Source organism: Fukomys damarensis, unplaced genomic scaffold (genome assembly GCF_012274545.1).
Source record: "Fukomys damarensis isolate Sample0158 unplaced genomic scaffold, DMR_v1.0_HiC HiC_scaffold_24, whole genome shotgun sequence".
Classification (NCBI taxonomy): domain Eukaryota; kingdom Metazoa; phylum Chordata; class Mammalia; order Rodentia; family Bathyergidae; genus Fukomys; species Fukomys damarensis.
The window spans coordinates 52420452-52446593 of NW_022900936.1; the positions used below are offsets into that span (position 1 = coordinate 52420452).

The 26142-nt window shown below is 37.6% G+C and overlaps 1 protein-coding gene and 1 pseudogene across 2 annotated transcripts in view; both read right to left on the bottom strand.

The window, feature by feature from the left end:
* Window positions 1-6182, bottom strand: part of Ift57 (intraflagellar transport 57) — a 67408-nt gene extending 61226 nt beyond the window's left edge. Inside the window, exons 1-3 of one of the 2 annotated variants that reach the window (XM_033768180.1) lie at window positions 5817-6182; window positions 3066-3228; window positions 1711-1829 (exon numbers count right to left, since the gene is read on the bottom strand). In XM_033768180.1, coding sequence (XP_033624071.1) covers window positions 1711-1829; window positions 3066-3228; window positions 5817-6028 — 494 coding nt within the window. In that variant the 5' untranslated portion in view covers window positions 6029-6182. The remainder of the gene's footprint in view (window positions 1-1710; window positions 1830-3065; window positions 3229-5816) is intronic. The other variant, XM_010630158.3, reaches the window with a different exon arrangement.
* A 14708-nt stretch (window positions 6183-20890) lies between these two features.
* Window positions 20891-23766, bottom strand: LOC104866323 (annotated as a pseudogene).
* Between the last annotated feature and the right edge of the window lie 2376 nt (window positions 23767-26142).

Here is a 26142-nt window from a genome sequence, read left to right on the forward strand (position 1 = left end):
TGTGAGAGAATGAAAAGATGAAAATAAAGTGTTTGTAGATGGGGAGGGGAGGAGGGGGTGAAGGGAGGGCAGAGGTAAGGGGAAAAAATGAGAATCAAGACTTGCCATGTAGAGGTACATGATCCCAACAATGAATGTAACTGTACTGTATCCCTAAAATGTACCAATAAACTCAAAAAAATTAAAAAAAAATTATCCAAGTCACAACGCATCAATCAGGAATAAGATGTGCTTAGAAAAAAGGAAGTGCAAACTTGAAGAATGGTTGAAATACTAATAGCTTCTGGTGAAGTTAGAATATATATAGATATTTGTTTCCCCTGAATGTAACTGTACTGTATCCCTAAAATGTACCAATAAACTCAATAAAATTAAAAAAAAATTATCCAAGTCACAACGCATCAATCAGGAATAAGATGTGCTTAGAAAAAAGGAAGTGCAAACTTGAAGAATGGTAGAAATACTAATAGCTTCTGGTGAAGTTAGAATATATATAGATTTAGTTGTTTCCCAAAAATGGCAAAAAGAGGGCTCGGGATTTAGTTCAGTGGTGCTGCCACCTGCCTTGCAAGTGCATGGTCCCAAGTTCAATCCCAGATACCGCCCCCCCCACCAAAAAAAGGCAAACAGAGCAGCAGTACATCTCAAAATTTATCTTTTCTTGAAATCTAATAAGGAAGTATTATGGATCATGCAGCCATTCTTACATTGCTCTAAGTGGAAATGTTTGTGTTCAACAAATGAAGTTGCCATGTTTTAGTTTAAAGATAGATGAGTACCAAATATTTTCCTACAGTTCAACCCAATGATAACCTAAATCAAAGAAGTTTTTTACAAGTGCTTATTAAGAGGAAGTAGATGAGAGAATATAGCTGAGTAGATATGAAAGTATCATCAGGTAATATTTTCTATCTTTTTCCACATAAATTATTTCTAACCCCAAAATCACTGCTTGCCCATCGTACTAGCAGTGTCTTCCACATTCTAACCCATCAATAATACCAATCTTCAAATGATGAAATTTATTTATTTTCTAATTGTAATCTGTACAAATAGGCATTCTGTGATTTTACTTTTCTAGATGCTCAAAATTATTGAATTTGGAAGATGTATCATGCAACATGTAGTACGTGAACTACCACAGAGTATAAAGGAAAACTGCAGGATTTCTAGCAAGAAAATCAGGCTTATAAATAAAGTTTTTTTTTAAAATTTCATAGGACAAATGCAGTATAATCAATCATGAAGTACTTTCAGGTTAGAGAAAGAATTCATGAACAGTGTCACCTAGCTTCTTTAGTGTTGTGTCTAGTCACTAAGAAAGGAGAAAAATCCTTTAAAGTACTAGATTAATTTTCTTAAATCTGTAACTATCATTTATCTCCACCTATGTACCATGCTTCTGTGTATAAAAAAATATATGCAGAGACTTTAAAAAATTTTTTCCTAAATTGACAATAATACAGTCTCAGTTGAACCTTTAATAGCTATGATTTTGAACAGAGAAGGAGCAAAGTAATATCTAACATTATTTCACAACTAGTTTTGAAGATAGACATTCCAATTTTGACTCTACTGAGTTTTCCTAATCACCTGTGGCATTTTCATTTTAGAACAGCCAATTCTTATCAGTTCAACTGAACAGCTCTGCACCTTCCAGAAAAATGCTATGCAAATAGGATCACTATTGCCAGGGTAGGTAATAGTTACCTTTTCCATGTGAAACCAATATATTTTAATGCTTCTTCAGCTAAACAATCAAGAATATAGCATACATGCTCTCCATAACCTGACTTTAATTTTGAAGGGGGAAAATCTGCAGTTCTCCCCTGAAAAACAAAAGAAAAACAAAATATAAAAAAATGTTAGTTGTCCTCTGTCAAAATATTTTAAGCAAAGAGCTGATGAATACATGTGTTTTTTCAATAATTTAAAATAACTTTAATTACATTCTTAGAAATTCATCTAAGTCTTTTAAATCCATTGATACTTTAAAAAAACAAGCATAAAGACATTTTATTTTTAAAAATACCAAATTAAAAGCTAATTATACCACAGCACCAGATGTTGGGTGAAAAAAAAATCAGTAAAAACTACTAGCTTAGTAACATATGAAGTGTGATTTTTAAAAAAATACAGTGAAAGCTTACTTTAAAAAATTTTATTATAGTAAAAGATAATTGCCATCAATCCCCCTCAAACTACTGTCCTCACTTCAAACACACTTATCCCAAGCAGTAGTTTTTGAAGTCCTCTTTTATGAGTATCTTTAGTTGCACTGATGTGGCTGCCTTGCTGTGATTCAAAATGTTTACCTTTCATGGACATTTGGTCTAGAAGTCTAGTGCCAGATCCAAAGAATAAGGTGGACACACAAATAGTGTTTTTACAAGACTGCCCATGGCTCTTGGCAGCAGTGTTCACTACATTTTCTATCAGTTTGTAAAGACATGAAAAGACTTTGTAAACTACTTCACAACGTGGCAAGTACAATACGATAAGTGTGTGTGAAGCAAGGGGGAATATTTTGAGGGCATTCATAGCAATATATCTTTAATTATAATAGATTTTTAAAAATTTAAATGTTCACCATTTGATCACCCCTTGTATAACCTAAACAACTACGTGAGGGACAGAATGATTCACTTGTCAAAAATTAGTAACATTTTTGCTAAAAATGTCCTATTTCTTTTCTCTAGGAAAAGTCAGAAATGAAATGCTATCATGGTCTCTTAAGTCAAAGTTCCCTTTCAAAATTCAAAGTATATCAACATCAGTCTTTCACCATTCTTTTAGAGGGAGAACTAACCACTCATAAATTTACCTCTGAGATTTACTAAGATTAAGAAAAATATTATTTTGGCTTATAAAAGGTATTTCAGAAATGGCATTAATGGTATGATATCAATCATTCTGAAGTTTTACCAGAAAAAAATTCAGAGATATACAAACAAGTACACACACACACACCCAGAGTCATATAAATGGCTATCATTTGTTATTGAATTACCAATATTAAAATTTATAACTTGAGAATATGCAGAAAGAAGTGTGTTTGTACTTACAAATGACCGAAGTTCAGATAAAATGTTCGATATTGTTGCATTAGGATCATCATACTCTTGAGGCTGCTCAAAGGGATGTCCTGCTTTGTTAATCAGCCAAGCAGCAAGAGTGCAAAACATGTAGAACTGTTCACCAGGGTTGGTAGGGAGAGCAAAATAGTGTCTGTTTCAAAACAAAGGAGGATGGGGGAATGTGAAATAATGTAAATAATTCTACAATAACTACTGGAGCCAAGTCCAAAATTGTTAAAGAATCCTTCCCAGACCATGGCCTTCAAATCAAAAGACACTGATAATTCACTCTTTGAAGTTTCTAGGAATGTACAGCACCCACACGAAAGTTTTGAATCAACAGGAATAGGACAATTACTATTGTACACAAAATATTAAATCAAAGGCCTGATACCCAGGAAATGTAGTGCATGTTAGAAGACAAAGCCTATGAAACTTTTCCCAAAATCACTTAAGTAATTAAAAATCTGGAAATAATAATGAAAATAATAAATTGGAATTATGGTAATATCGGGGTTTAAAAAAGGTCTTGAAGATTATTCAATATGCAGTTTTACTATTTCTAACCTAGCCCTATTGGCTAAGTTAAACAGTTGCATTTATCTTGGTTGCATATTCAAAATAACTGATAGCTTCTAAAAATACTACCTGGACTAACACGGCTACTTTTCACATCAATGGGTCATAACTTCTGGTAGTGAAGCCCCAGTATAGGTAGATTCTAAGAATTTCCTACATGGTTCTAGTGTGCATCCAGGATTAGAAACTCTCATTCCCAGTCTGATGAACAACTGTTGAATTCTGCTAAATCCCCTACTGTACTTGAAACTGCCAGAGTATCACTGTGTTTTATAACAAAATATGATGGAAAGAAAACTTGTCAGCAACAACATTCAAGTCAGTTGAGGAAAGATCATATTTTACTTTCTTCATGTAGCTTTATGTTTATAATATATATATATAGCTAGTAAGCCACTATCATAAGAATTAGTGGTCTACACTTCTTGTTTTTAAAACTTTTTCCTTCAGGGTAAGTGTAAATATTCTAGAAGACAACAAAAATCTTTTAAGAAAAAAGATCACGAAGTCCCTCTCCAGGTATATGCTTACAACCCTTTCGAAGCACCCACTCACCAACAACTCATTTTTTTTCCCCTTATTACTGATAAATCAAGGACAGAGGAATGAATGCTGATACTGTAGACCTTGGACAATAATTCTCAAACATTACTGTGCATCCAAATCACACAGGCTTGATAAAATACAGACTGCTGGCCCCACCCCTAGCATTTCTGAAAAGGTACAGTTGAGAAATGGCCCGAGGAATTTCATTCTAAATTCCCAAGTGAGGCTGAAACTGTCTGATGCTCACACTGAAGAGAACCACGGGACTAGGTAGGGTATCCCCACACAAACCCATGACTCAGAGTATCCTGCTCAATCCCTGAGGAAACTGTACAGAGATGATCTTAGTAAACCTTGAAACTATTTTCTTGAAGTTTGACATATATGTTTGGGTAAAAATAGTACATTTTTATTAACATAGAAAGTGGGCTTGTCTATATTATTATGATCAATTCATTTTAAGCAATTAATTCCCATCCTACTTTTGTTATCATCGATCAAGCTAAACTACTTTTTCTTGTAACTCTTCTATTATGGACTAACTTGATGACATGTACAGCTCACAGAAAGCCTACATATCATTCAATTCAAACTAATGGGAGAGAGCAAAAGACTGAGATCAAAACTGCCAAGGAAAATGATTTGAACCCACCTGTAAACATTAAAAGAAAGCATTCTAGATTCTTAATATTGTCTCTGAAAGAACAAACAAATGTAGGTATTAATGTTTTTTAATTGAGTTTATTGGTACATTCTAGGTGGACAGTACAGTTACATTCATTACTGGGATCTTGTACCTTTACATGCTGTAGGTATTAATGTTAAGGAAACAATACCGACAGAAAGCAATAAAACTTAGTGATTTGGCTATCACTAAACTGCAGTGATTTGAAGAAAAAGCTCTAGCTGTCCGTTATCTCAGCAACTACAGTAACTCACTAAGCAACCAAGGCACTTTACAATATAATCAACTTTTCCCCCCACCGGCAAAATGCACTCTTAGTTCTATGATAAAACAATTCCAACATTTGTCATTTCATTTGTTTTCTCTACTTCTCTGTTTCTGAGAGTACTGTTACTGCAAAGGCAGAGGTCTTTCAACCCGTAGCCGTTAGTGCACAAGTTTCCCAACTGCATACAAAGCACTCCTCAGCAAGTGCGGACAAGGTCCAGGGAAGGCAGGGTGGGGGGGCACCTTAGAAACGCATCTAAACGATAAGGGCATTCAGCCCTAAATATCAGAGTATGGGGCATGTTGGCATTTTTCTACAAGTTCCCGTGTTTTCCTGAGTTTTCTGCATTGGGCATTTTCATTACCTTTGTAACATAGATTGTGTTTCGTGTGTTTTAAAGAATAGGCAGGCTGTTTTCCACTCCTCTCCGCCCCGCAGTTCCAAGACTTGTTTACTTTCTCTACAAAAAGACCCAATTCGCTCCAAGCACTCCATGCGCTCCCCTGCACTTTGCGCCAAATTTCTAGCGAAGCGCCCTTTCCAGCCAGGGAAGATGGAGATCAGGCTTCGCTAATCCGCGTTCGGTGTTCACAGCAAGACAGAGGAAGGCATCTCCCCGGGGCCCAGCCAGCACGGGGCCCCGGGGGACGTGGGCACCCACCTGGACGGGGGCTTCAGGTTGCTTTTCCGGAGGAGGCCCTCCTCGTAGTGGAGCAGCTTCAGCTTCTCCACCAAGTACTCCATCACCACGAACATGTGGTAGGCCGCGCCCGGCCCACGCTCCACCACCGCCTCCCCGGCCCCTTCGCCACGAGACCGAGCCACCCGATCCTGCAAGCCAGACGGGGTGACCACGGCTGCAGCGGCAGCCATTGCCGCATAGACAGATAGAGCCGGGATCTAAGGGTCCGGGCCCTGTGACCTCCGCGGCCTAAGCCGCCTAAATTGAAGCCACTAGCACCGCCGCAGCGACCCGTTACCAGGCGACCGCCAGGAACAGGTCGCCTAGGAAACTAGACCCCGCCTCATTCCCGCCCTTCAGATTTCTTCTAAAGGCCTCCAACCAGGAAGGGAGTGCTGCGTGACGTCACACCATGCCTGCCCCCCCCTTATCCCGCCTTTTAGGGAGGTACTAGAAGGTGTCCCCGCCCCTGTAGAGGCGTGGCCCCCCGCCGGGCTCCTCCCGCCGGCTTCTTTGGGCTTTGGTTTAGCAGCAGGGCCGGCGGGAGGGTCTCTACTTACCTGGCGGTAGGTACTTGGCTGGCGCGAGGCCTGCCCAACCTGCTTAACCAGGACAGCTGAGCGGGCTTCTGGGTACCTGGTATTAACAAAGATTCAAGGGAAGCGAAGGTACGCAGTATGGGGGATAAAGCTAGCTCACTCATTCCTTTTATTTTCTCAAAATTGAAAGTTTGTGTAGTGGTGGTCGATATCATTAGCTTCACTTTACCTTGGGAACTTACTAACAAATTTTTAAAAAGCAACTTGATAGGTAATGCATTAGGTAATGCTGTATTGCACAATGTAAGGCTTGAGCATTATTTACAGTGCCCGCTTATCACTCCAGTGCTAAGAAAGCACTGTACGTAGTTGGTTGGGAGGGGGTAGGGGACAAGACAAGATGAGCAAGAAACAAAAGGATTAGAAAGGTTTTGTTCTACTTCAAAAACAAGAATACTAACTTCACATCCTACTGCTTAATCCGTTTCTAGCTCATTGTGTGTGATATAAAGTTTTGGAGTACTTTCTTAAAAGCAACAAAGACTACCTTACAAGGAATTTATGTGAGTGTAACTAATGACAGTTTCACCACTGTATTCTGCATCTGTTGACCTAGAAAATGCAAGAAATTAGACCTAACCTAAGAGAGCACAAGAGCAACCCAACTTTACAGTTCTCAAAAAAATTGTGCATCAAGCAATTTTTCTAAGAGCTACATAAAAAATGAGATAAATGGTAGGTGCCTGGCTGTTTCCAGAATGAAGCTAACTTAAGGCATGAGGTTGAACATGTGATTTTGTTTATAATGTGACTCTTAAGGGATCTGTGAGCTTTTCTATCTGCCTCAGAATATAGAGGAGTCACATCTTTGAAGTAACTGAAATTTGAAATGTATCTGTAAATCTCTGTGGTTTTGTTAGAGGGAAAATTCTGCAGCACAGTTTTCATTTAAATCAGTCTATCAATAATTTGGTTCTGATGTTAGTAAAAGTATCAGTGAAAAAAGGTAGATACCATTTTTATTCATCAAATAAAAGGCATACCTAATATTACTGATTTGTAAAGAAAATAACCCCAAGGGAGAAGCCCATTGAGAATTGCTTTTCGCATACGCATAAATGATTTTTGAATTACTACTTACTTGCTTTTAGTAAAAATAAGGGAGAAAACTATTTCTACCTCACTACCAAGTGAGTCATTCCTTAGACCTCTCAGACTGGAGATCCCCTTTTGCACACATGTACCTCCAGTTAACACATGTGGAGGACAAGGGAATATACCAGTATAACTTGCAGGGTACAAAATAGATGTACAGCTTTTTATGACAAAAAGAAAAAAGAAAAATTAGATACATGTTTTGGGATACGTGATTGTGATTAACCATCAAGCCACACATGGTTTTAAAATTTTTTTCACTAAGTTTATTGGTACATTTAAGGTAAACAGTACAGTTTACTCATCATTGGGATCTTGTACCTTTACATAATGTATCTTTGTTCTTATTTTTTCCCCCATTTCCCTGCCCTCCCTTCACCCTCTTCATCCTTCCCTATTTACAAAGACTTTGTTTCCATTTTTTCATAGTTTTTCTTTGCCCTTATTTCCTTTCCCCTACCCTTCCCACTTCCCCTACTCCTTTAGACTTTTTCTTCCTATTTGCCATTATCATTTATACCATTTGAACCTTATTTACACTTTCAGTTTTTCACAACGGAGAAACAACTCAGTATTTACTCGTGTGTATCCTATTTATTTCACTTAAAAATATTGCCTCAAGTGTATGGCTATAAATGTCCCCAGTTTCTCACTTTTTTTTTTTTTAACTAAGAATTGTTAGTATTCAGTTTTTTTTATTTTACTTTTTTTAATTTTTTTCCTCAATGAATTTATTATTTTAGGTATACAGTACAGTTACATTTATTATTGGGATCTTGTACCATTACATGACAGGTCTTGGTTCTCATTTTTTCCTCTTGCCTGCCCTCCCTTCACCCCCTCCTCCCTTCCCCATTTACAAACATTTTATTTCCATTATTTCATTTTCTCCTATTTTTCCTTTCCTTTATTACCTTTCCCCTACCCTTCCTACTTCCCCTATACCTTTAGCCCTTTTCTTCCTATTTCACATTGCCAAATATCTCATTAGGATCTTATGTACTATTATAATTTTTCGCACCAGAGAAACTATTCGGTATTTACACATGTGTGAATTTATTTCATTTAGGAGTATATCCTCAATATGTATCCATTTTCCTATGAATGAATCTAATTTCTCATTCTTTATGGCTGAGTAATATTCCATTTTATGGAAAAACCACATCTTCTTTATCCAATCTCCAACTGATGGGCAAATGGGCTGTTTCCAAGTTTAAGCTATTACAAACTGTGCCGCTATAAAAATAGGTGTGCATATACCATTGTGATATGACTCTTTTAATTCTTTTGGAAAGATACCCAGCAGAGGGATGGCTGAGTCAAATGGAACCTCTAGTCCCAGCTCTTGAGGTATCTCCATATTGATTTCCATAGTGGTTGCACCAGTCTGCACTCCCACCAACAATGGAGAAGTGTTCCTTTCTCCCCACAACCCCGCCAATATTTGTTATTGGTTAATTTCTTGATAGCGGCCATTCTTTGTGGGGTGAGATGGAATCTCAGTGTTTTTTCATCTGCATCTCTCAGGGATTTAGCTCAGTGGTTCTGGTGCCTGCCTCACAGTTTCTCATTCTTTATGGCCGAGTAGTACTCCATTTTATTTTTTTAAATCACATCTTCTTTATCCAGTCTCTAGTTGATGGGCAATTGGGCTGTTTCCAAGTTTTAGCTATTACAAACTGTGCCACTATAAACATGGGTGCATGTATATCACTGTAGTATGATTCTTTTAATTCTTTTGGGAAAATACCCAGGAGAGGGATGGCTGGGTCAAGTGGGACCTCTAATCCTAGATCTTTGAGGTATCTCCATATTTTTTTGTTTGTTTGTTTTTTTGTTTTTTGAGACAGGATCTCACTACGTAGTTGAGACTGATCTGGAACTCACTATGTATCCAGGGCTGGTCTTGAACTCACAGTGATCCTGCTGCCTCAGCCTTCCAAGTGCTGGGATTACAGGCATGTGCCATCATGCCCGGCAGTATCTTCATATTGATTTCCATAGTGGTTGCACCAGTCTGTACTCCCACCAACAATGGAGAAGGGTTCCTTTCTCCCCACAATCCCACCAGCATTTGTTATTGTGTTATTTCTTGATAGCAGCCTTTATTTTCTGGGGTGAGGTAGAATCTCATTGTCAGTTTCATCTGCATCTCTCAAATGACCAGTTATGTTGAACATTTTTTTATATATTTTTTTGCTGCTTTTACTTCTTTGTCTGTGAAGTGTCTGATCATTTCAGCTTCCCATTTTTTTTTATTGGGTTTATTGGTACAATCTAGGTCTACAATACAGTTACATTCATTAATGGGATCCTGTACCTTCACATGACAGTTCAGATTCCCATTTTTAAATTAGGTCTTTATATTTGGTGATCTGATCTTTTTGAGTTCTATATATATATTCTAGATAGTAGACCTTTGTCTGAGGAACAGCTGATAAACATTTTTTCCCATATTATAGGTTGTCTCTTAGCTCTTTTGGTGGTTTCTCTTGCAGTGCAGAAGTTTTTTAATAGGATGAGATCCCAGTTGTTGATTCTTTCTGCTAGTTCCTGCACTACTGAGGATTTGTTCATAAAGTCTTTATCTATGCTAATATCTTCAAGAGTTCTACCTACCTTATCTTCCTGCAAGTTTAGTGTTTCTGTTTTAATATTTAGATCTTTAATCCACTTGGATTTTAATTGACTGCATGGTGAAAGATAAGTGTCTAGTTTTAATCTTTGGCAGGTTGAAATCCAGTTTTCTCAACACCATTTATTAAAGAGGCTATGTTTTCTCCAGTGAGGATGGTTGCCTCCTTTGTCAAAGATGAGGCAGCTGAGTATGTCAGGAGTTGTTTCTGCATCTTCTAATCTATTTCACTGATTCTTGGGTCTATTTTTTTTGCCAGTACCATGCTATTTTTATCACAGTGGCTTTGTAGTATAGTCTCAAGTTGGGGATTGTGATACCCCCAGTCATGTCTCTGTTGCCTAGAATGGCTTTTGTTATTATAGGTCTCTTCTGGTTCCAAATGAATTTTTGGATTGCTTTCTCTAGTTCTGTGAAATATTCTGTTGGGATTTCAATTGGGATTGCATTGAATCTGTATAGTAGTTTTCTAAGTATGGCCATTTTCACTATGTTGGTTCTTTCTACCCAGGAGCAAAGATGTCTTTCCATTTTCTTATGTCCTCTTTGATCTCCTTTTTTAGAGTGCTGTAGTTTTCAGTGTAGAATTATTTTGTCTCCTTCATTACAATGATTCCTAGATATTTCATTTTTTGGATGCTAATGTGAAAGGGATTGTTTCCCTAATTTCTCTCTCAGTGAGTCTGTTGTTTACACATGATTTTTAAAATACCCTCAAAGGCTCTCAGATTTTAGAGTTGAATTGATTACACTGAGGGTGATAGTTGTTCAGGCAGCCCATGTAAGATGTTCTGACATTTTCAGAAAGTTATGTAACACACAGTTAGAAATAGCCAAACATTGCTTTTTGACTGTCAGGAAACCTTCCACCAATGTATGTATTTTGACTTGCATGGAAATAAAACTCCTCCCAGAACCTTGCCATTTTCTTCCCAGTTATAGTACTGACTCAGCTAGGCTTAAAAGCAGTATAAAGACATTTTTCCATTTAAATGTTAAGAAAAAGAAGACTAAAGAATAAAGTGTCCCCAGTAACTTTGGCACAAAGAGAATGAAAGCAAAGAAAAGCCAACTTTTCAACACTGTATGTTTTCCCCTAGGGGGGAAAATATTGGAAAAGAACGCTGAAATGTCATTCAATTTTATAAGGCTTAGGAATAACTTTTACTGATTACTTGTTTACCCATAATAGTTGGTCTCTTGGTTACTTTTCTTGTTGCTGAGACAAAATATTGAACACCCAAAGTTAAAAGAGGAAGCGTTTATTTTGACTCAGAGTTTGTAGGGTGTCAGTCCATGGTTGGCTAGCTAGAAAGCAGTGTGGCAATGCAGAGGAGCAGTTCATGGCAGGAAAGGTAGCAAAGCAAGCAAGGAAATGACAATAGCATCTTCTTTTTGCCCCTTTTATTTTTAATGTAAGGTACCAGTCTTAGGGCAGGTGCTGAAACAGTCAGTGGACTGATTTAGTAATCACCCTTAATTCCAGCATCCTTAATCCTCATATTATACCACGAATCAATCCCAGTGCCACACACTCTAGATCCAGCTACCTCTGAGAAGCCTCACCTATGACTGCATGAGGCTTTGGGGGGAACATCTAGATACAAGCCGTGACAGTTAAGCTACACATCAAAAGGCCTTTTTCTTAATGGTAGTAGTTTCCTTCATGTGTGAGATTGCAAGCTCAAATTCTTTTCTAATGGTCTCAGCCACTTAGACACCTTGGAGTACATTTGCAATAGTTTTTTTATGCAGAACTAGTTCATTCATTGACTAAAGAGTTAGCTGGAGCTTGAAGCAAATGGAAGGTTGAGGCATGTTCATACTCTCTGCAAAGAATCTTAGTTTATCTTTGGCAATACTGAATTGATACTTCATAGCTGAGCATCTGATATTGACTTTTATTTCTTGTAAAACATCTGTGAAATGATAGAAGGTAGTTTTTTTGAGACTCTCGAGGTCTTTCTGTGAACAAGGTAATCTCTGAAAATGAAATGGAATCTCAATCAAAGCTGACTTAAGTTAAATGGTTTTCCTGAAAAGGTGCTTAGCAAGGATAAGGGTAAAAAGGGGGCAAATCCATACAGGAAGGCTTTCTAGAAGTTGCATCTCCAAATATAAGTGAAAAATTGAGTAGGCTTAAAAAATAAACTGATGTCATGGTCTGAATATATAGTTTGTTCCTGCCAAAACCTGGGTTGAAGCTTGACAGTGTTGGAAGATGTGGGCAAAGCTCTCATGAATGTATTGATGTTTTTTTTTTCTCATAGGACTAGCTTAGTTATAGTGGGGATTTGGCTCATTTTTTTCTCTTTTCTACATATGTTCACTTTCCTTCTGCTTTCTGTCATGGAGCTGATACAGGATGAGGTCCTCAGCACAATCTGGGCAGATGCCAAGGCCATGCTATTGGGCTTCCCAGCCTCCAGAACCATGAACCTCATTAAACTTTTCTTTATTAATTACTTAGTCTTGAATATTCTGTTATAGCAACAGAAAACAGGCTAAGATACATGATTTGTGTAGTAAATGGCTAAGCACTACCCATATGAGATGTTAAAAATTTAGAAAAAAAAATAATTAAAGAAAACCTCTTTAAAGCTATAAGGAAGAAAAAAAAACTTTTAACACCTTCAGTTCCATGGCTGAGTCTGAGAATTAAATTGACATAGTTTAATAGGAGAAAACACATAACTTTAGTATTTTTATGTGTGACTAGGACATCTCACAGGAAAAATAAAAACCCAGAAAAGCTTACATACCAATTTTTAAAATACAGGAAATAATAAAGTTTTAGAGAATAAGCAAGACAAAGGAAAAGAGGTTTAAGCTTGTAGGGATGATAAATTGTGGAAAAATGACTAGGAAATATATGGTTGACACTAATGGAAGATAAGGGTTATTTTAATAGATTGGCTTGTAAAGATTCATTTCAGCATCAACTCCTCCTAGTGTCCAGTGATAAAAATGCTATTTTCTTCTTAATACAGGGAGGTTTCTCTTCCGTTGGAAACTTTATAACCCGATTTTACTTAGAAGGGCAAGTTCAAAGATGGTCCTTTGTGCATCTGCTATTTCTCAAGTGCTATCAGCTCAAAGCAATCAGTATGCCATAGCAATATATTCTGGGTGACATGTTTAAACCCCTTCAGTTTAATAAAAGCATCTGCTACAATACTAGAAAGAAAAAAGGCAAATGTGAAACATTAGAGGGATTCCTTTCAAAGCTGGGTGAAAGCACCCACCTTTAGAATTATACCAAAGAGCAGAGCCAGTGTACTGAGACAATATAGTAGAAGTAAGTATTGAGGAAGAATAAAGTATTGTAGATGACATGATTAAGCAAAAAACTAGGGATACCACAGGTGTTAAAACATCACAATGATTTTGCCATATATCATATCCAAGCTAATTAAAAGTGAAGATAAAAAAGCAAACAATAAACCCAGTAACAAACAATATCAGTGCCTAGAAATAAATCTACCCCTATCTTTATAAGGAAATTGTTAAAACTTCACCGAAAATTATGAAAAAAAATCCAAGCAGAGATACAATTTTTATAAGAAAATCAAAATGTTTGCCCAATGTATAAACTCAGCATAGTTTCAACTAAAATTCCAAGTAAACTTCAAGGAAGTATGAGGGAGAGATCACGATATCAGGATTTCTAGTGAAAGTATGCCTTAATAATGTCATAGGAATAAATAGGAAATAACCTGGAAAGAGATGAGCCTTTATATGAAAACTCAATATACAGCAACATTGATATTACCAATTAGTGGAGAAAGATGAACTATTCACCAAATGGTATGGAAGCTGTGTGCTATCCACATGGCAATAAAAATACATTTGATTCCTATCACATAAATTCCAGATGGATTAAAGACATAATTATGAAATATTTATAATATGTTTACAAGAACACAAATTATAATATCTCTAACATCCCGGGGGAAGGATTTCTGTTTTGTTGCAATTATGAGTGCATACTAATTGAGCAAAATAATGAGTTTCTATGTATATAACATACTTTGACCATATGCATCCTCTCTACTCCCTCTCATCACCAGCTTTCCTCCTGGTCTCCTTTTCCTTCCTTTGGAGCCCTCAGGAAAGATATATTTTTAAAGGGAATAACAAACTTCATGAAGATTTAGGAACTTACATACAAAACAGGACTCTATAATAAGCAGTGAAAAAAGAAGATAGTTGTGGCTGATGCAGTGTCAGTGGGTAAGTCTCTAACGAGCTACACAAATATCATTGCAAAGCCTCTGTGCCATGCGGGAGAATTTCAGGTGTATTCTTCTACGTCAGGATTTCTCAGGCTCAGCAGCACTGACATTTCAGGTTGGAGAATTATTTGCCATGTGGGTATGGGGAGGCTGGTCAGTGCATTGTAGGATGTTTATCAGTGACCCTGGCCTCTACCTATTAGATGCCAGTAGCATCCTCCCCTAGTAGGGGCAAACAAAATTGTCTGTAGTCACTGGGGGAAAAATCACTTCTGTTTGAGAACCACCATTCTTAAAGCACAGGTTTAAATTGTAAATAACTTTAAATGGACCAGACTTGTAAAGTGTGTGTGTGTGTGTGTGTGTGTGTGTGTGTGTGTGTATGTGTGTGTGTGTGTATACTATAGGTAACTAGAATACTTAGTCACCATCAAGGAGAGAGTATTTTTGCTATGCAGAAATGAATTCCAATTTTGTAAGGATCTGAAATTGGTGTTGTATGTTAATATGAGATCCTAATACTTACAAGGTGACTTTTCTGCCCAGAAAATTTTCCAGTTCATTATTTTAGTCAACAAATATATTTGATTTGTTAAGGAATTAAGGTTCAAAATTGACAAGACTTTTATCCTCCCTTGGTACTGGTCATTGAACCCAGGGCCATGAACATGATGTGCAAACACTGTGTCATTGAGCTCCATCCTCAGTCCTTTTTTATGTTTTTAGACAAGGTCTAAGTTGCCCATGCTAGCCTTGAACTTGTGATCTTCCTGCCTCAGCTTCCCAAGTAGCTGGTTATAGATGCCTATTACATCCACTTGAGAAGCCTTCATTTAAAAAATTTTTTTTTCTCATTGAGTTTATTGGTACATATTAGGTATACAGTACAATTACATTCATCATTGGGATCGTGTACCTTTACATGACAGGTCTTGGGTCTCATTTTTTCCCCTTACCCCTGCCCTCCCTTCACCCCCTCCTCCCTTCCCTATTTACTAAAACTTAATTTCCTTTTTTTCATTTTCTGATTATTTTCTTTTCCCTTATTTCCTTTCCCCTACCCTTGAGAAGCCTTCATCTTAACTTTCAGTTTGATATTCAAATCTTATTCAATATATTGATATAAATTTTTATAATTAATCAAAGGGGGGATTAACAACTTAAATTCCTATAGAGGTTATAAATTGCCCATAAAATCACTATGTTTGTTTTAATGATATCTAACAAACCATTACAGCTAAAGATAAATCTCCTAAATCTAAAAATCTTTTTCTAAGTAGGGGGAAAGTAAATTCTATGCCGTATTCCAGTACATGCACATAGACTTCAGAGTAAGACTGAAAGTTTGAATGAGTTGCTCAGTGGCTTCTGTGGTTCAGCCCCTTAGTCTGAGTGTACTCTTTCCCCTCTACCTTCCACATGGGATGATGCAGCTCTGTAAGATCGTGGCTCTTACGGATGTTGGGCCCTCAATCTTGGACTTGCCAGCCTCCTGAAGCATAAAAAATAAATCTGTTTGCTGTAAATTGCCAAGTTTGGTGATTCTGTGATGAATGGCAGCACAGGACAGATTACGATAATTACACATTATAAGCTGGAAGCACAGTCAGCCTGTTTCTCTAGCAGGCCAAATCTTCAAACATTAGATGCTTAAATATCAAATATGCACAAAAATATCTTTTTTTTCAGCTTTAATTGAGTTTATTGGTACGTTTTAGGGATACAGTACAGTTACATTCATTGTTGGGATCTTGTACCTCTACATGACAGGTCTTGGTTCTCATTTTTTTCCCTTGTTCCTGCCCTTCCTTCACCCTCTCCTCCCCTCCCCATCTAAAAACACTTTATTTCCATCTTTTCATTATCTTGCATTTTTTTCTTTTCCCTTATTACCCTTCTCCTACCCATCCCACCTTCCCTACACCTTTAGCCCCTTTCTTCCCATTTCACAATGTCAGTAATCTCATTGGGATCTTATGTATTATTGCAGTTTATTCACACCAGAGAAACTATTCGGTATTTAGACATGTGTGGACTTATTTATTTCACTTAGGAGTATATCCTCAATAGGCATACATTTTCCTATGAATGAATCTATTTTCGCATTCTTTATGGCTGAGTAATACTCCATTTTATAGAAAAACCACATCTTCTTTATGCAGTTTCCAACAAATGGGCAAATGGACTGTTTCCAAGTTTAAGCTATTACAAACTGTGCCGCTATAAACATGGGTGCACATACATCACTGTGATATGATTCTTTTAGTTCTTTTGGAAAGATACCCAGCAGAGGGATGGCTGGATCAAATGGAACCTCCAGTCCAAGCTCTTTGAGGTATCTCCATATTGATTTCCATAGTGGTTGCACCAGTCTGCACTCCCACCAAAAATGGAGAAGTGTTCCTTTCTCCCCACAACCCCACCAACATTTGTTATTATTTGATTTCTTGATATCAGCCATTCTTTGTGGGGTGAGGTGGAATCTCAGTGTTGTTTTCATCTGCATCTTTTGAATATTTCACAGAACTAGAAAAAATAATCCAAAAATTCATTTGGAACATAAGAGACCAGAATAGTAAAGGTCATCCTAGACAACAGACACATGGCAGCAGGTATAACAATTCCCTAATTGAAACTATACTACAAAGCCACTGTGATAAAAACAGCATAGTACTGGCAAAGAAACAGATCTGAGGATTGTGGAACAGATTGGAAGATACAAAAACAAATCCAGATCTACTCAGCTACGTCATCTTTGACAAAGGAGCTGACCATCCTCAGTGGAGGAAAGATAGCCTCTTCAATAAATGGTGTTGGAAAAACTGGATTTCAACCTGCCAAAGATTAAAACTGGACCCTTATCTTTCACCATGCACTAAATTAAAATCCAAGTGGATTAAAGATCTAAATATTAAAACAGAAACACTAAACTTGCCGGAAGATAAGTTAGAACTCTGGACGACATTGGCATAGGAAAAGACTTTATGAACAAATCCTCAGTAGCACAGGAACTAGCATAAAGAATCAACATTTGGGATCTCATCTTATTAAAAATTTCTGCACTGCAAAAGAAACCATCAACAAAACTAAGAGACAACCTACAATGTGGGAAAAAATTTTTACCAGCTGCTCCTCAGACAAAGGACTATTATCTAGTATATATAAAGAACTCAAAACAATCAGCCCCCCCAAATATAAAGACTTGATTCAAAAATGGGCATCTGAAATGAACAGACATTTTTCAGACAAAGAAGTAAAAGCAGCAAGTAAATATATGAAAAAATCTTCCACATCACTGGTCATTCAAAATTTTCTTTAATGTAGTTAATTACTACTCTGGAATTGACTTTCACCCTTGTTATGTTTAGTGTCATAACTTTCAAGAATTAAAATATACTCAGTCTGGGAAACATTTATTATTCCAACCTGAGATTATGAATATATCAAGATCTTCCTGGGCCAAATGTAGAAGAGGTTGTTGCCCCAAATGTAAGTGGGACACCCTGGGTCCTAACTTGCTATAACCATTCCCTACCTTAGAAAAGGAAGTGCTTTGTAATCCCTTCCTCTGAGTTTACTTCATTTGCCTGTTGTTTTCTACTAATTGTTGCTTTCTACTAACTGTATCAGTTAACTCTATCAGTTAACTATGTCTCTCAGAGTAGATAATCACTGCACCATCCTTTTATAATACATGTATTTCAAGGCTTTAGTTTGCTTCATGCTCTAATTTTCTTGGGGGAAAAGTAAGTGCATGTGTGGACCTAACTTGAATTTATAGCCTGTACCATATAGGTAATGGGGATGTTTATATAAGGAATTCAAGTAGGTGTGTGTGGGTTGGGGAGATGGCGATAAGGTCCCTGGTGCTCAGATTTACATTTTAGTGTTCTGGCAAAAATGTAGCAAAGGGACTGTAGAAAAATAAAATTGAATTTGGAAGATATTTTAAATAAGTGAAAGCCCTTCAGTGAGGTAGGCAGCAATTATGGTAAAAAAAAAAATCTAATTAATAGATTTGGGGAAATGAGTTTAACAGAACCGGCACCATGCCATGTTTTCTAGAACATGAATGGCAGTACAAAGTTGAAGGAAAGAAAGCTGGCTTGTCCCCATCTAAGACCCTGAAAGCGATGAGCTTCCCTAGACATCTGTGGGTGAGGTTGGCCAAGGAGAATGTTCTGAAGCAGGATGAAGTTCTGAATACTAAACACGTAATACTCGGGACATCTAGAGGATGGGTACCTCAGCCTGGTGAAAGCAGGAGCTGGACAAGCATCAGCAACTTTTATTACAATAGCTGACATTAAAATGCAGCCATTCTGAATTCCTTTATTTGGGTATGTACTAAAGTAGTTAGATTTTTTAAAAAAGTAAAGCTGCTGTAGGTATAAACTACATGAACCACTAGAAATGAGGAAAATAGCATAAAAGTAACTCTCTACAAATATTGATTCAGTCTGATTTTCTGGTAAAGATTTTATTCCATCAGATAAACTAATAACACTTCGATTTGACACATTTTGCATACTAACAAGAAGGCTTGATCTGGTCTGTCAGAGTTTTGAAGGTTAAATAGACATTGGGTTATTTTTCAAGGGCTAGCTTTAAAGAGATTCAATTTATTTTACAAGCTGAGACAGCATTGTGTCCCTAAGGAAAAGTTAAATTTGAGTCAGAGTAAACAATGAATGGCATAGGAGAAAGCTCTCTTAATGAGGCACCCTAGAGATTTATAAAAGCAAAAATCTGCCAGCTTCCACCTCTGGTGAAGTTATCACATAACCTTCATGGTACAGCTCTATTGCTCAATGCTCAGTATGCCAGACTTTCTGATTGCCTGTTTCACAAATAGATATTGATACCTTTGGAACCTATTGCCCAAACCATTACATGGTAATAAAATGTTAAATCCAAATCCTTTTATTGTTATTTCCTGCTTTTTAGTGGAGGTGAAGCCTTATCCATACTTACATATTTTGCTTCATGAATAGAAAATGCAATCCATTCTTCCTTTACATGTAGTGAAATTTTTGTTGCTTTATTTTTTTTCTCATTGAGTTTATTGCTACATTTTAGTTATACAGTACAGTTACATTCATCATTGGAATCTTGTACTTTTACATGACAGGTCTTGGTTCTCATTTTTTCCCCTTATCTCTGCCCTCCCTTCACTCCATCCTCCCTTCCCTATTTCCAAACACTTTATTTCCATTTTTTCATTTTCTCATATTTTTTTCTTTTCCCTTTTTTCCTTTCCCCTACCCTTCCCACTTCCCCTACACCTTTAGCCCTTTTCTTCCTATTTCACACTGTCAATTATACTATTTTTTCTATTTTTTAAGACAGAGTTTCTGTAGTTTGAGCTGGATTTGAACTCACTGTATAGCCCAGGCTGGCCTTAAACTCACAGAGATCATCCTGTGCTGGAATTATAGGTGTGTGCCACTTTGCCTGGCTATAGTAAAATTTGACAAAAAGAAAATGTTTTGTTTTCTATTTTGAAGATATGTGTGTGAAAGCCCAAACTAATAGGTCTAAGAATCACTGTTTTGCTTTTTAACACTGGCAGAGAATAATTTTCTAAATTTTCTTTTTTTTTTTTTTTGCACGAACATTTGCATACAAATAATCTGTTAGACACTGTAGGCACTGGATTTGGTTAATACAAAGATTCACACATCTGATCTCTGTGCCCAAATACCTTATGCTGTAATGTACACACATATAGTTGGCAATTGCAAGGATAGTGGACAGAAAAATAGAGTGAATTTTGAACAAAAGTTCTCCACACTTCCTTTTGTCCCACCACTCTATAAAATAGAGTTGATTCCTTTTCCTTTGTACCTGCATATCAATGTTTTTTCCTTTGTAATGCCCAGACCAACTTTTTATTGAGCTTATGCAGCTAACAGACTTGTAAGTAGTGCCAATTTGACAGAGTCTTGCTGAAAATTACAGCTTGTGTCCACTAACACACTTCTCTGTAGATTAAAAACAAACAAACCAAAAAAACCCAAAGTAAACAAATACTGAGAGAGAGAATTGAAAGACTTCTTGAGTCTTCCAGAAAGGCAAAGTAAAAAATGCCACATGGCTTGATTCCAGGCACTCACTACGCTTAGAGTGCTGCTGCTATTACCACTGTCTCCCCTCCCTGCCAATGGCTAGGCAGAGGAAGGGGAAGCACGGTCATCTTGGGGATGCTGCAAATACAGCATTTGCTGGTGTTGACACTCTTCTGGGGCTGTGGTCGCAGACTGCTGTCAGGAGCCCCTTTTCTGGGAGTAGCCCAGGGAGTCCAGGTCCTCAAGGCAGCCTGAGATGACAGCCCATACACCTCAGCAGGGGTACTTTGCCCCTTTTCTTGAGTGCAGTGCAGCATTAAGGTCGTCTATTCCCGCTTGGTGATAAAACCTGAGCTGTTTTTCTTGTGGTTCCCCCTCCCTTCCCCAACTTGGGGGAGTAGTGGGAGGAGACAGGGGAGGATCACTGAGGGGGCAGGGGGATACCCCGGGGGATCGGTGACCTGGCCCTCTTGTGGGGTATTCACCAGTTGTGCAAGCCAGCGTTTCGTGGTGTTGTCATCTCTCAGCACCTGGGCAAAGCTTGTGTCCTTCAGCTGGTGAGGGAAGCACTGCCTGAGTGCTTCACGTGCCCTGAGATTATCTGAGAGTCAAAGGTAACATCTTACTACATGCTTCAGTAGACGGGCAGAAGGCTCTCTGGATAGCTGCAGGGCCATTTCACCCAAGGTCATAGCAATATGGGGAAAAATGTTCATGTGTCTGACATATTTGTAAGCCTCTCGTTGTCATCTGAGAGGATCTTCTGGAGGATGAATGTGGCAACCGTTTTGGAAAACTCACTTCCAGGTTCCGTTTTGCGCAAACACAAAGGAATAATTTCTGTTGTTAATAAAAAGACGATTACTTCTTGTTCATCTGTTTTCACCAAGGCCCCGATAACTCCTAAACTGGTGAGCGGAAGATACTCAAGGGGACGTGTTTTGCTGACAGTGTGCAAAAAGGGGTACAAAAAAGTGGGATATGTGCCGCAAGAAAAGCTGACCTGGTTTCTGGGTGTGATGCCATACTTTGCGGTAATGCCAGAGCCTCGCAGACTGTTAGACTGTGTGCTGTCAAAGGGCGTGGGTGGATAGATGGATAAATATTTACAATTTCCTTTAAAAGTGCGGCAATAGCACTGAAGGAATGCCATGGCAGGGGTGCAGGGTCAGGAGCAGATTCTAGCTTCTTATTTAGCTCCAGCAAAGCCCTTTCCCTCGTCTCAGGGCTGGACAGCTAGCTCGTTGATCCACTGGCAAGTTTTTTCTCTATCCCTGTGAGCTGGTGCAGTAGGCGCAAGCGCTGCCTTCGCCAGGCTGTGTGTCTTGGGAGCTGCTGCTGATCTCTTCTCCGCCCTAGGTGCCCTATTCTCGTCCCATCTTCAGCGTCTCTCTCCTGGTTTGTGTGTGTGTGTGTGTGTGTGTGTGTGTGTGTTTGTGTGTGTGTGTGTGTGTGTGTGTGTGTGTGTGTGTGTGTGTGTGTGTGTGTGTTTGTGGGGGGCGGTCAGGCTCCTTGTTTTCCTTCTAGGACCGAAAGGGTCACGATGAATTAGGCAGGGGAAATTAGAAGGAGAAGCAAATACTGGAGGCATCTAGCTTGCCTGGAGAGTCAAATTTCCAAGCAACATTGACAGCTCCCATCGATAGTGTCCGGTTGTGGCTGATGCCCTTTAACATTTGGTTTAGAGGCATGAGTTCTGCAGGGTGTGAGTTGACTCTCTTTGCCTAGAAACTTTAATAAGGGGTCTTCTATATCTAGTCAGATATTTCTAGACTATAGAAACAACAGGCCCTGCTGCTAAGAATTTGAATGAGTATTCCTAAAGAATTCTGCTAAATAGCCCTCAATCAAAACCATAAACTAAAACTTTCTAAAAACTTGTCATTTTTTTTGTCAAGGTTTTTTGTCTGATATACATGGCAAGTATGCACTTTTAAAAAATTGTAATTTCTGCTAAATAGCCCTCAATCAAAACCATAAACTAAAACTTTCTAAAAACTTGTCATTTTTTTTGTCAAGGTTTTTTGTCTGATATACATGGCAAGTATGCACTTTTAAAAAATTGTAGTGACAAACTTCAGAGGTGCTCATTACCTCTACATTAGAATCTTTTTGTCCCTAGCACCTTAAGGCAAAGTAATTTTCTGAGGAAAAGTGGACAGTTAATTGCACATAGACTGTGTGGTTGCATAAGCTGGAGGGGAAAATCTTCCTCATAGTCTCTCCATAGACTACAGATTAATGGTTTCCCGGTAATCCCATAAATGGGGAAATATAGCTAGCCATCTGCCAGCCCATTCTTTTTCTATTGGCGTGAGTTTAAACTTATCAAGTCTACTTCCAGACTTCAAACTTCAAACTGACTGCAGTGGCTGTATTGCTTTATTCTCATTCCTATAAAAATGTTTTTTATTGTGGCTTTAAAACAAGATTTTGAAGAATGTTTACTAAACTATTTTATCCATTTTAAGAAGAAGCGATTTATCTCTTTCTGATTGTTATGAGAATTCATTACCTATGAAGGGGATTAGAGGTATGAGGAGGAAAGAAGGGTAATAGGGAAGAAAGTAATCTAAATATGTTATGTGCATTAGCAATATTCCAAAATGAATACTTATCTATATTACTAATATGCATTGACTAAAAAGGTTAAAAACAAAAGAGGCAATAAATAAGATTGAATCAGTGGTACAACAACCCACTTTTAAATTTTCATAATTTTTTTATAATTATAAATTTATTCATTTGGACAAATTCTAAGTTTATCGAATACTAAAAACATATACCCTTAGCATACCTTAAAAAATATGGAACTCACTATCTAGAGACACAGAATATACTATCTGAGTCTCACTGGATTAAAAAGTCACTGGAAAACTATTCCCTATTTTTAAACTGACAATTAATTGTAAAACAGAAATGCTTGTGATTTTCCTTATGATAGTAAGTTAGTACTGTTGCATATGAAAATTTTATATTTTACTTTTGGAAGGCAAGGACAGACTATTATACTGTGAAAATTTTTAATCTGCTCAGCTTCTTGGAAGAAAAATAATACTCCTGAAATAAAGTGGAGGAGGAGAGCTTTTACAAGTAAAATTGGAAATGCCTCAGAGGATCTTGCTCTTTCAAAGGAAACACTAGCTCCTTTTATAAAATAAAAAGCAAAGGGATTTTATTCTCACTTGAAATACAATGATGGCTTCCTTATAGTTTTTCCTCCAGATCTGACCTTCTTTCAGTCTTTTGTCCATACTGTTCCCAAAGCAAGCTTTCTAAAAATGCAAATACAGACATGCTGCTATTGGTTGTTGTATTCAGGACAACATCCACATTTCTTAGCATACTATACAAACTCCAGGGATATATTCAGGTTTTGTAAGGCCTGAATCTTATGCAGTTGGTAGGAGTCATTTTCTATAAGAAGAAATACAACAGTTTGGAATTCAAATTCAGTTATAGGGACTTAGAAGGGGCCCTGCAAATGAGCTTTCTTGAAGTATAAATGTACTAATCTCTTGGTATGTCTGTTCAAGCATCTCAAATGAGTTGAGGTTATGAGATCAATAAATAATGACTAGGAGAAAGGAACTACCCAGAGTTCAAGCCTAGAGATAGCCTAGAGATCTCTAACTAGAATCAAGACCGAAGATGGGACCACATATGGCCAGGATGGTACTTCTGAACAAGAGAATGCTAAATCTTTCATGATAAAACCATGGATTTCAGAGTAGATTGGTTCCAAGTAGGTTCCAGTTTGATCCTTGAATTACTTAAAATTTGTTTCATTATCTCCCTGTATTTTAAGATTGCAACACTCAACTCAGGTACCAACTAACCTACTGCACTAACGCTTCACTATCTGGGTGAAATATCTACTTAACAGTTTTCTTGTCCTACTGAGCCCCAATTCTTAGTGTATTAATGGTAACTGATTGAATTCTGTGTCTTTTGTGCCATTGTCTGACTCTGACTTTCAGGCTAACAACTATGGTTAACTTTCTCACATGAGATCTGGTTTTTCCCCAGTTAAGGTGAGAGAGGATTTAATGTTGGTAACTGCTCCATATACTCTGTCATCATTTACCTTCCCCACATAATAACCCTTTCTTCTTTTTGTAAATTCCAGATCTACATTTTGTTTCCTCTATAATTTCTTTTAAAAACAAGCAGTGAGTCCTTATTTCCTCTATCTATGTTAGTCTTGGTCTTCTAAGAAGCAGAGGCCAAAGTAGGATTAGATATGAAAAAGTTTTATTAGGTTGTATGTGTGGGATAGAAAATGGGAAAGAGGTTGGAAAGACTGGGACAGTAGTCAGATCCTGGTACAAGGCCGATGCCAAGTGAAGAATAAAGGTAATTAAGGTGGGTGGAAGCACTGAGTCCACAGTGCAACACAAGCCAGGGACCCCCACTTAAGGCTGGCAGCCTTCTGTATCATCCTGCACATACACCAAATCCATATTCACAGCATGTGTTTCCTACAGAAGCCAAAGAGGGCTTCCAAATGTAGTGCTTCCATCTTTGTGTAGGGGAGACAATAGACAATAGTCTTTTGCTTTGGAGGTGTCCCAGTATATGCGTAATCACTGTACCCTTAAAGCTTCACTGAAGTGATTGGCACCTGAAGTTTTGTAGGGTTGATCTCTTATCCTCTAGGCATCATAGCTGGACCTCCAGAATACTAATCACCTCTTGCTATCACTCAGTCAGTATTATGTCATGGATATAATGAATCGATGTGATGTTTTCTGGAATGTCCTGGAGGTTCAGGTCATTTTGGGGTCTGTAATGATAGAGAATGAAACCGTTACCATAATTCTCAGGTAAAATGTTAAATCAATGTTATTGTCTACCTACATGGATGCAAACTGTTTCCAATCCTCTTTTCTGATTGAGATTGAGTGGGATGCACTTACTGTACTAGATCAAGGCTGCATATTTTTTTATCTGAGATGATTTAATTCATTCCATGAACAATTTTAATAGCTTGTTTACTTGTATTTCAATCCTCTGTTCCACTGCACCTGTAACATAGATACTTAAAAGGCATTCAATTAATTCTTCTTCTCATAGACCTATTTTGGTCACAAAACTTATATGTGATAGTAAAATAAAAGTTAATAGGACTCAAATAGTACCTTTATCTCTCATCTGCACTAAATCTAGATTGATGAAAACCAGGAATTATTCAAATAAAAAGTCATAGAGAGATGTTGGAGGATTCTTTGTTTTTCTAAAGTGGTTAACATTTCAACTACAGTCTGACATGCAATTCCAAAATAATAAAACCCAAACTTGTTTCCCAAAATGTACTTTCTGAAATGGGAATTAGGGAGCTGCATGCTTATCCAAAAGCAATTAAATGGCCTTCAGTAGGTAACTAATGCCTTCATAAGAGCTTCTTCAGTGTATTCAAAAGCATTGTGCACACCTCTGGCAGAGAATAGGAAGAATGATAGTCCTTTGTCCTGAAGGACACTTAGGGCAACTCCTTAGCCTTTTATGAGTCATATCTTCCTGTAAAAAATCTTACCAAAATATAAACGAACCTTAGATAATGAAATGGATTAAAGTATTTAATATCTGTCTGTACAGTGGCTAAAATTCAAAATAAAGAAGAACAAAGGGAAATAAATGAGACCAAATAAAAACACGTCTTATGACTGCATG